The 11,251-nt window shown below is 43.5% G+C and overlaps 1 protein-coding gene across 4 annotated transcripts in view; it reads left to right on the forward strand.

Moving 5' to 3' along the window:
- Positions 1-9,060, forward strand: part of QRICH1 (glutamine rich 1) — a 37,291-nt gene extending 28,231 nt beyond the window's left edge. For all 4 annotated transcript variants that reach the window (XM_075831729.1, XM_075831732.1, XM_075831731.1 and 1 more), the window contains 7 exons: positions 2,173-2,329; positions 2,807-2,961; positions 3,592-3,706; positions 4,620-4,728; positions 6,917-7,071; positions 7,166-7,265; positions 8,800-9,060. In XM_075831729.1, coding sequence (XP_075687844.1) covers positions 2,173-2,329; positions 2,807-2,961; positions 3,592-3,706; positions 4,620-4,728; positions 6,917-7,071; positions 7,166-7,265; positions 8,800-8,992 — 984 coding nt within the window. In that variant the 3' untranslated portion in view covers positions 8,993-9,060. The remainder of the gene's footprint in view (positions 1-2,172; positions 2,330-2,806; positions 2,962-3,591; positions 3,707-4,619; positions 4,729-6,916; positions 7,072-7,165; positions 7,266-8,799) is intronic.
- The last annotated feature ends 2,191 nt before the right edge of the window (positions 9,061-11,251 follow it).

Raw genomic sequence — 11,251 nt, forward strand, 5'->3', positions numbered from 1 at the left:
CCTGACGTGTAGCTCTATACAAAGGGAAAGGGTCCGAAGTCCAACCATTCACGCCGCTTTAGGGGATGGGGTGGGGCAAAGTAATTTAACCCACTTATGAAGTAGGACTGAAGCCAAATTTGGAATCTGTTAGGACTCGTCCACATGTAACGGAATTGCTGCGTACTTTCCGTCCAGAATTGCGGACGGAAGATACGCAGCAGAATACAGTAGCAGCAAAGTGGGTGAGATTTAACAAATCTCATCCGCACTCTGCGTAAAAATTCTGACCCGAAATTGACCCTTCAGTGGGTATTTTTCGTAGCGCAGCATGTCAATTCCTGCTGCGGAAAGTGGACTGAATTGCTGCGTTTTTCAGAGGAAATCTCACCTTCTCACAACATTGAGAAAAATGCAGCAAAATACGCACCATTTTCTGCAGTAAAAAATGCACCATTTGGTGCAGTTTTTCCGCAGCGGAATGTCTGCTACTTTCAACGGAATTGCTGCAGAAATTTTCTGAAGCAGTTCCCATAGGTGTGGACAAGCCCTTAGAAAGTGTCCTTCACTCAATGGAGTTTAATGTCTTGACGGTATCCAAGGGGAATACAACGCTAGAACGAACATCCTCATGAGTGGCCTGCAAATTAGTGACCAAGCGGCTGAACCCGTCTTGTCCGGGTGTAAGCAGGACAGTACTACGTACATATGCCCTGAATGAGTCCCGCGCAGCCAATAAAAAGGCGCTGTCGTCGTTATCGAGAAAAAACTGACCCCACTTAGCCAACAAATATTCTGAGGAGGGGGAATTTTTTTTTTTTTTTTTAATAAAATTTTCATTAGGTAGGTTTCCAAAATAAAAGGAATACATGTACATATATATCCAGATACATATCAAGATAACAATGATGTTGAAAAATGGACAAAGAAAAAGCATACAGACATTTCTTTATGCAATATAGTACATAAGTTTCAAGTAAATTTCAAATTCAAGGAATTTTTAGGCAAGTCTTGTTTGTCTTTTTTGTGTTTTTTCTTATTTTTTAAATTCCCCCCCCCCCCCGCGTCAGAAAGAATGGGGGGTGATATTTATGTATTCTTTGCAGAAGGAGCTTTTCCTTTCTCCATTTTTTTTTTATTTTTTTTTTTCCATTATTATTTGCTCCTCTGTTTTTTTCCTATCTCTTTTTCAGCTTCCTGAGTGTATGTACCTTTTTTAAAAAACTGAAAATACTTAGAGTTCTGTTTTGGAACGAGGCTAAAAATCTGTCCTGAATAGGCGAAAATGTCTCCGTTCGCTGAAAGCAATCAGATATTTTGGAAAATGATCACTTGGAAGTGAAGTTCTAGGGGTGTGAATGTTACAAGCATTTAGTAGAATATCCCTGCAGTCGTGTTACATTAACATAATGACATATGATTTGGAACAATGATTTGAAAGGCCTTGCCTGAAGGAATGATGTTCAGCCTTGTTATGATCCATGAATCATTCTGTGACTGTTCTCATCGCAGGCCAGCACACCCACTCAGATACTGTTAAGTATGTCACTAACACTAGTTGCGTTACTTACCCTGGAAATCCGGAATATGAAATAGATCTTCATAAACATTTGCTTTTCGCACCTGAAGCCAAGTGATACCAGGGCGCCTGTATTCGCTCATACGGATCAGCAGTTATTTCTGGCCACAATTACTGCAGACCTGGGCTGAGGAAACCAGTATATGACCGGTTGACATTAACCTGTATATGGGTTATCTTCACATGGTTTTTGCCATGTCGCTAATTACCGCACGGCAAATTTGCACGCGTTTTGCTTCAAATTGCCACAGTTTTGATATGCAGACTTTGGCCGCACGGCTTCTGCCAGGTCAGACAAGTTCAAGCGGACGGTACAATTTTGCACGTGTGAAGTTACCCTTCGGCATTCTAACGAGATACAAGCTGGGGCTGCTTACGCGCTCCATTATATCCTATGGAGATTATGGAAACCTCCAAGTGATCATTACTGGACCAAGGAGAATATCAAATTGGCTCTAGCCTACGTTAATTTGTCTGTCCGCCCCCCCCCCCTCCACTAAAGCTAAACTAGTTGGTGCTAGTATTTGGTGTAGATGTTCTTACCATCACAAGCAGACACAAAGTACAGGTATTTAATGGTGTGAATTTTCTTACCTCCGTCTCAATCCATTCAGGTTGCAGAAGTTGAGCCACAACAGCAGCCCTCCCCTGACCTGATGCTACCAAACGTTTTAAAACCTGAAGAGGGTCTGGAAGTATGGAAGCACTGGGCTCAGACAAAGAACGCCGAACTGGAAAAGGATTCGCATAACAGACTGGCACCCATAGGAAGTATGTATAGATTTTGTTGCTCTCGACAAACTTCTTTATTTTGCCGGGGGAAGCTTTCCCTAGCCAAGTGTTAGACCTGCCGCTGCAGGGGAAATGTACATGGCAGCCGTTGAGATGAATAACCGACTCGAGTCCGTCCGAACAGGAGCCACTCTTACAGATTGGCTCTCCGTTCTGACTCAGAGAGGGGTCCCAAGCTGGGGACCCCCCACTGACGTCTGTGCCCTAATCTTTGAGGCAACCCCTTAAAATTATGACTCTAGTATTGTAGAAAGGTAACCCCTAGCATAGATCATCGCTATCAGACTGTCCTAAGTTTTTAACAACCAAGAGTGGCTGTAGAATGTGACTTTGTAGGAATGTGACCACAGGAATTATGAGATGAGCTTTAATTACATGACCAGGCTATAAGAAGTCTAGCTCTACTCCAGAAGCTCGACCAGGTATAATGAATGCCATTGTTATGTCTCTTTCCAGGGCGCCAGCTGCTGAGGTTTCAGGAAGATCTCGTATCTTCAGCAGTTGCAGAGTTGAATTATGGATTATGTCTCATGACAAAAGAATCACGTAATGGGGAAGGAGAACCCTATGACCCAGACGTACTCTACTACATTTTCCTTTGTATTCAGAAGGTGGGTCAAATCTTAACTGAAACTGTCCGTCGAGATCATTAAAACAATAGGAAAAAGAGGGAATAATGAGACCTATGGCCAGCCTAAGGGTCCCCTTACACGTCCCGACATGGGCGCGTTTAAACAAACGCCAATCAACGAGACAACTCTTTGATCGGCGCTCTCTTTCTCCTTTCACAAGGAGGACGGGCAGGCGGGCGGACGTTACTACAATCGCTCATCCTCTTACATCTCTTATCATGTTGGCAGCGCGTCTCCCTGTTTACACAAGATGACGCGCTGCCGACAAAGATGATATTTCTTGCAGCATAAATATTACAATCAGCCGATCAACGAGTTTGCTCATTCATTGGCTGATCATTGCCCTTTTGATTGGGAACGAGCGTTCTGTGAATGCTCACTTCCCAATAATTTAACTGTGTAAAAGAGTCTTACGTTTGGGGTTTTTTTTTTGGGGGTTTTCTTTGTCTAGGCAAAACTCTGATTGGATCCATACAAGAGATCCCCCTGGTTTTGCGTAACCAGAAAAAAAATACTGCACTATCCTGCATTGTGTGGACAAGACCCGAAGAGGTTATATTGCTGTTTTAGGTTTTGTTGCATTGACATACATATAATCTTTCTTTCCAGTATCTTTGTGAAAATGGAAGAGTAGATGATATATTTTCAGATCCTTACTACATCAAGTTTACAGAGTGGCTTCACCAAGTTCTAAAGACATTTCAGACAAGAATTACACCCCTGGGTAAGTGCCGGTTGTAATCGCTCCCATACAGCCATATTTTATAACTACTTTATACATTACACTATTTTTAGTCCTTGAAGGGTTTCAGATTCTAGAGTATGAATTCATGAAAAGTGACGACTGCTGCTCTGAGGATGAAACGCTTAGGGTATGTTCACACGCTAGCTTCCTTTTACGTCTGAAAAGACACGGTTTTCAGGAGAAAACAGCTGCCTCGTTTCAGACGTAAATGCTCCTCCTCACATTATGCGAAACGTCTTTGACGCTCGTAACCTTGAGCTGTTCTTCATTGACTTCAATGAAAAACGGCTCAAATTACGTTTCAAAGTGTCCTGCACTTCTTTGCCGAGGCAGTCATTTTACGCGTCGTCGTTTGACAGCTGTCAAACGACGACGCGTAAACAGTACGTCGGCAAACCCATTCAAATGAATGGGCAGATGTTTGCCGACGTATTGGAGCCGTATTTTCAGGCGTAAATTGAGGCATAATACGCCTCGTTTACGCCTGAAAATAGGTCGTGTGAACCCAGCCTTATTGCACTCGTCTCTTTTTTTTTTTTTTTTTTTTTTATGTTTGTCAGAACTGATGCCACAAGTTTATAAAAGAGGTTCTGAAAAAAACTGAATTAAGGGTTCATTGAAATGGCAAATTAATTTGATTTAATCGCCCAGCCCACCATCTAGTTGTCTGAATTGACCTATGGGCCACACATGCTGTGCTGCTAAACTAAATTATTCTGATATGGATATCATCTGCCTACATTTTGTAATATATATTTAACTCCATGGACAATATGAGATAGATTCATTGTTCCTGGTAGTTTAACATTTTATTGGAACTTTTTACTCCAACGTGTTCTGTTCACAGGATTGAATGTTTGATATTGTCATTTTTATTCTTTTTTTATTACAGGTTTTGTCATTCCCAGCCATGTGACAGAAGAGATGCTGTGGGAGTGCAAGCAGTTGGGTGCCCACTCCCCTGCCACATTACTAACTACACTGATGTTTTTTAATACAAAGTAAGTGGTGTATGGATGTAGTTTCTAAAAAACAAACAAAACATGCATTTGTCAGAAATCTAAATGTAGCATAATGGCTTGGTGGATGGCATTTGGGTCATGGGTAACAATGGGGCCAGGGAAACATTTGCATTCTCTGAATAGCACCAAGGGCGTATATGTTCCAGGGCGGCAGATCGTGTGGCTGCTCTGGGTCCTTTGTAAAGAGGGAATTCACTCCTGGTTGGCCCTTTGCTGTTGCGTGATGAGAACCTGTGCAATTTTCCCCCTCTCTAGAGGAACTACATTGTTGGAAAACAAGGGGGTGGGGAATTGACCCAGCGGTCATTAAAAGGGCATAGAGGGGGGACGGGACACCAGGCCTTCCTTTTCTGGGTGGCAAAACCCTGCATCCTAACGGGGGCCCCCTTCTACGCATGCCAATATGCAGAATATGGCAGAACTACATATGTAAATGATAAATCACGGGGTCCGAACACGCTCTACTATGTGTTCTAGTATAAAGCTATGTTCACACGGGGTATTTTGCCGAGTTTTTTGACACGGAAACCGCGTCGCAAAACTCGGCAAAAACGGCCCGAGAACGCCTCCCATTGATTTCAATGGGAGGCGTCGGCGTCTTTTTCCCGCGAGCAGTAAAACTGCCTCGCGGGAAAAAGAAGCGACATGCCCTATCTTCGGGCGCTTCCGCCTCTGACCTCCCATTGACTTCAATGGGAGGCAGGAGAAAGGGTATTTCTCGCTGTTTTATGCCCGCGGCGCTCAATGGCCGCGGGCGAAAAACGGCGCGATAATTGCCGCGAAAATCGGCGTGCAGGGAGAGGAATATCTGCCTCAAAGTTCCAAACGGAATTTTGAGGCAGATATTCCTCCCCCAAAATACTCCGTGTGAATAGCAATGATCGCGCCGTTTTTCGCCCGCGGCCATTGAGCGCCGCGGGCAGAAAACACGCTTTCTCCTGCCTCCCATTGAAGTCAATGGGAGGTCGGAGGCGGAAGCGCCCGAAGATAGGGCATGTCGCTTCTTTTTCCCGCGAGGCAGTTTTACTGCTCGCGGGAAAAAGACGCCGACGCCTCCCATTGAAATCAATGGGAGGCGTTCTCGGGCCGTTTCTGCCGAGTTTTGCGACGCGGTTTCCGCGTCAAAAAACTCGGCAAAAGACCCCGTGTGAACATAGCCTAAGGCTGTTTTTTCTTTTTCAGTTTTTCCATGTGATGCATTAAGCTGGTTATACACATAAGATCGCTGTCCGCTGTGAAGCCGGCCATACATATAAGATAATGGTCGACCGCAAATTGTCCGTGGCCTCGGCTCCCTGCTGTTTGCACAAAGTGGTAAATGATTGGCCGAATTTAGACGTTCGTGCTATACACCGGTAACTTCGGCCGACCACGGACAAAGTTTTCCAACCTGGCGAATCGCATTTCCTCTAGACAGAAGTCCTGCATCGCAAACGATCATTCGCTTTTGTTTTTCAAACCATGGTCAGTCGAAATGGCCAAAATCTGAGATTTTTTATCTCCTGTATTTGGGCAGCTCAAGTTCGGTTGACCACTATCTGTCCTGATAGCCAAGTGTTGATGTCTATTCCATAAGGTAACCGGAAATAAGCGGACAGTGGCTTATCTCCCAACAGAAGGATCGGGCATGTTGAAATCCTAGTTTTCCATGATTACTGCTGTGGGGGGGGGGGACAGGTAGGAGTCCCCCCATACATATCTGCTGACATTATTGTATATGGTCAGCTATAGAATTATCTAGACGACTGACTCATCCATTTATGTTACACTGGGCCACATTTGTCCTTCTTCTTACAATTACCTGCAATCATTAAGGCTATGTTCACACACCCGGATTTGCTACTGATTTTCCGCACCAATACTCCGTAGCAAACTACAGTGCAATGTAAGTGAATGGTCTTCATCAAAACTTCATTCACACATTGCAAAAAAAAAATCCAAGTCCGTTCTGCTGTGGCCATTACAAAGGGTGAAATCCGCTGTACAATCTGCAGAAGTATGAGGTGTTTTTTGTTGAAAATTTCTCTGCAGCAAATCTGCGCTGTGTGAACATAGACTGAGACTCTGCTCACACTGCTGTCCGAGCCTCCGTAGTTTTTCTCAGCATATTGGCAGAAATAATAGCGCTGCATGACGCTGCATTTTCTTCTTTTTTAACCCCCACCAGGTATTTTTTGTTGAAAACAGTGGACCAGCATATGAGATTGGCTTTCTCTAAGGTTCTGAGACAAACTAAAAAGAATCCATCAAACCCAAAGGATAAAAGTACGAGTATCCGATACCTCAAGGCCTTGGGAATCCACCAGACAGGGCAGCAGAAAGGTAAAGTTTCCTGGGATCTGACTGATCTCCGTCTACTCGTGTATTCTGTATTTTACACATTTATTCACCCTTTTTTTTTTTTTTTTTTTTTTAGGTTTTCCAGTTTCAGATGACATGTATGCAGAGCAATCCGAGAATCCAGAAAATCCGCTGAGATGCCCCATTAAACTTTATGATTTCTACCTCTTCAAATGGTATGGCGGATTACAATAGGACTTTTTTTGGTTCAATCTTTATTTTTTATTTTTTGGGGGGGGGGGTAAATTTGGGAAATTACCTAATTAAACGGTAGAATTAAATGTCCGGTTTTTAAAGAATGTCTTTCCAAACTGAGAAAATTCTCTGGACACCGGCATCAATGACCACTGGAAACCTAGGTGTTACTGAAAGGGTTAACACGTTTAGTTAGTGCTATAGATTTGATAGCACGTAAGTCAACCAATGAGGTTATTTTCAGGCTGCGTTCAAAATATTTTCCGCTACATGTGGATGGGGTTTTGGAAACTCCATTCACGTGATTTTATACTGTAACTGTCGCAGATTTTCAGTACGGAATCTTCAATGTGTGAACGGTAGCATAATAAACAGGTTGGTGAGTAGGGAAGCATTTAACAAACCGATAGGGGTTGTACAAGAATTTTTTTTTTTTTCCTTTCCCCAGAAACCGCACCACTCATGTTCATGCGCTCTGTGTGATATTACGGCTTAGCCCTGTTCCAGTAATTGTAGGCTTGGGTCTCTTTCACACAGCAGTATTTTGCTTCAGTATTTGTAAACCAAAACCAGGAGTGAAACCTACACAGAGAAAAAGTGTAATAAAAAGATTTGCACTTGTTTTGGCCACAGTCCTAGTTTTGGCATACAAATACTGATGTAAAAGTGGCCATAGACCAGAGTGGTGGTGTTTCCGTCAGACCCTCATACAATTCATTCAATGTAAAAAGGATTGTGAGTGGTAATAAAAACTTCAGCAAACTGGTCTTACACACGATACATTGTCATCTGAACATTTTTTATTGATGGCCTATCCTTAGGATAGGCCATCAATATCCGATCGGTGGGGGTCAGGTTCCTGGCATCCTCGCTGATCAGCTGAAGGAAGGGGCCGCGGCGTTTGTCGCCACGGCCTCTTCAGTGTTAACCAAGCACAGCGCCGTACACATCGGTAGCAGCTGTGCCTGGGATTACAGCTCAGTCCCATTCACTTAAATGGGACCGGAACTGCAATCCCATGCACAGCCGCTCTGGATGTGTACAGCTCTGTGCTTGGTAAACACTGAAGAGGCCGTGGCAACAAACGCTGCGGCCCCTTCATTCAGCAGATCAGCGAGGATGCCAGGAACCTGACCCCCACCGATCGGATATTGATGGCCTATCCTAAGGATAGGCCATCAAGAAAAGATTTCCGGACAACCCCTTTAAGACCCAACAGATTTTAAGATTTTCTACTTAAAGGGGGTTTTCCCATGAGAGAGATTTATGACATATCCACAGGATATGTCAGATAGATGGGGGTCCGCATCTATCTCTAGAACGGGGTCCCCTAAACCCCGTTCTAGCTTTTTGTGCCCACTCTGCTTACGGAAACAGCGTAGCTTAGCGACTTACGCTCTTTTTGTAACTCCCGACCATGTAATCAGGAAGTGGCCTGAATATACAGGGTGTATAATAGAAAGTTTACATTTCAGATCACGTGTACTTTAATCCTTGATCTTATATCATTTCCAGCCCACAGAGCGTGAAAGGTCGAAATGATACTTTTTATCTGACGCCAGAACCTGTGGTGGCTCCTAACAGTCCAATCTGGTACTCCACCCAGCCAATCAGCAGAGAGCAGATGGAACAGATGCTGACCCGAATTCTAATTGTCCGTGAAATCCAGGAAGCCATTGTGGTCGCCAGCGCCACCAACATGCACTAAACCACAAACAATTACAGCCGTGGAGGGAATGTGACGATAAAATAAAATGTACAGACTTTTACACTAAAGACGATGCCTACTTTTTTTTTTTTTTTTTTTTTTAAATTGGTGTAGTTTATGAAGCCCTTTTAGGCTTCTCCTGTTTAAAATAAAGTATAAGACGAAAACATTCAAATGTGCATCTTAACAAACTATAACAAATTGTTAAAGATCCGCATTCCAAATTCTAGAAGAATCTGAAAGGAAGTCCCTGTATCATTATATGATGAGTGGGGGGGGGGAGAAACTTTTAGACAGAGTACATTTTGTCTTCCTGCGTTTTGAGGGTTTACAAGATTGACTTTTGTGAATCGCCTATTTTCTTGCCTACTCTATAAAGACTTGTATCTTCTTTTCGCTAGAAGGGAAGAAAAACAAAAATGTTTAATGATTTTATATTATGAAATGTATTGACAAATATTTCTGGAAAAAAAAAAATTCACATAAGCTGAAATATATCAACCTTTCCTCCGGCCCAGGTATCAAGGCCTTAAACTGCTGGCATAGGAGCCTTTGTAAATTTCTTGTAAAATAATATTGTGTATCTGCTGCAGATATATCCGGATTTCTCTTTTGTTTTATTAAGAATGATCAGCATGTCTTTTTAACATGCAACCGAGCAGTGTGTCTTATTTGCAGGTCTCTGTCCGTCTTGGGTTTTTGGTATCGTTAATGGTCAGGAGGGGGATGGGGGATTCTGAGCTGCCATTTTTAGGGTAGGAACACACTAGGCGGATACGTTGTGTGAAACTACACTGCATATCAGTCCTGGAAGCTGCAAGGAATCCCGTCCGAAAAACCGCACCAAATTTTTAGTGCAATTTTTCGGGAAGCATGTCCGCTGCGGAAATCCTGCCGGAATAAAAAAAAAAAAACTTTATACTTACCCGGCCGTAGTCATAGCCTCGCTTCCCTCTCTTCTGAGCGCAGCATGGCCTCCTGGGATGATGCTGTAGTCCATGTGACTGCTGCAGCCTTTGATTAGCTGCAGCAGTCACATGGGATGAAACGTCCGTGTAATGTCCATAATACAGACACTAATATTCGACTGTACTTAGTACGAGCGATGCGGAGTGTATTTTGCATGAATTGATGGGTCACAACAAAGCATTAAAGGGGTTATCCGACTTGTTTTATAACATTTGCAAATGTTTGTAATATTAAAAATAAAAAGAATCCGTACTACTTCTTTCCTTCAGCGCTGACGCTCCGGCGATCCTCCCGGGCCTTTGTTTAGAAGCAGACAGCATGTGACCGCTGAGCCCAATCAGAGGTCACATTCAGTACTAATGGTATCGCTGCTCAGCGATGGGAGCCGCGATGTATATCCCGGCCCGACCACGGTACAGGTGAACGGGACTCCTAGTCCTTTATGATGCTAGGTGTCCCTGCCTCCCCGCGGAACTGCTGTTCCGTACTGAACAAAATGATACAGTACGGAACAGCAGTTCCGCGGTGAGGCAGAGACTCCTAACATCATAACATGTCAACCTGTAACGTGGTCGGGTCGACAAATGCGGTTGAAACTTGAATCGTTTTTCATGGGCCTAACTCTGTCATGTGCAAGAGGTGTTAGGCCTCTGATTGGCTGCAGTGGTAACATGTTGGCTGTTAGTAAACAAAGATCTGGAGTGCAGGGAAAGAAGAGGTAAGTACCTAATTTATTAAATTTTTTGCAGGTGTTTATTTGAGGGTTTTTGTTTTTTTTACAAGTTGGATAATCCTTTACTAGTGACACAAAAACCTAAAACTACAATTTGACTGTACCATGTGAATATTCTCTTTAAAGGGGTTATCTGGTTCTAATTAATGGCCTATCTTTACATAGGTGGTCATTAAGCTCTTGGCACCCCCACCAATCAGCTGTTTAAAGGGGCCTTCATTGTTAACCAAGCACAACTCGGTACTTTTAGGGGCTGCTGTGCCTCGTATTATAGCTCATTACAGTGTCATCCCATTAAAGTGAATAGGACTGAGCTATAATACCAGGCACAGCCGCTACTACAATCTGTGTTCACTGGAGCCCCTTCCAACAGCAGTTTGGTGGGGGTGCCGGGAGTCGGACCCCCACTGTTCTTAAAAATTGATGGCTGTTCCATAGGAAAGGCCATCAATATTAGATCGGCTAACCCCTTTTTAAAGAGGATATATCACCAGATGTCACAATACAAACTGCACATTATTAAACAGATCTCGGACCTGATGAAACGGGTGTACTTA

The sequence above is a fragment of the Rhinoderma darwinii genome, chromosome 7 (assembly GCF_050947455.1).
Source record: "Rhinoderma darwinii isolate aRhiDar2 chromosome 7, aRhiDar2.hap1, whole genome shotgun sequence".
Classification (NCBI taxonomy): Eukaryota; Metazoa; Chordata; class Amphibia; order Anura; family Rhinodermatidae; genus Rhinoderma; species Rhinoderma darwinii.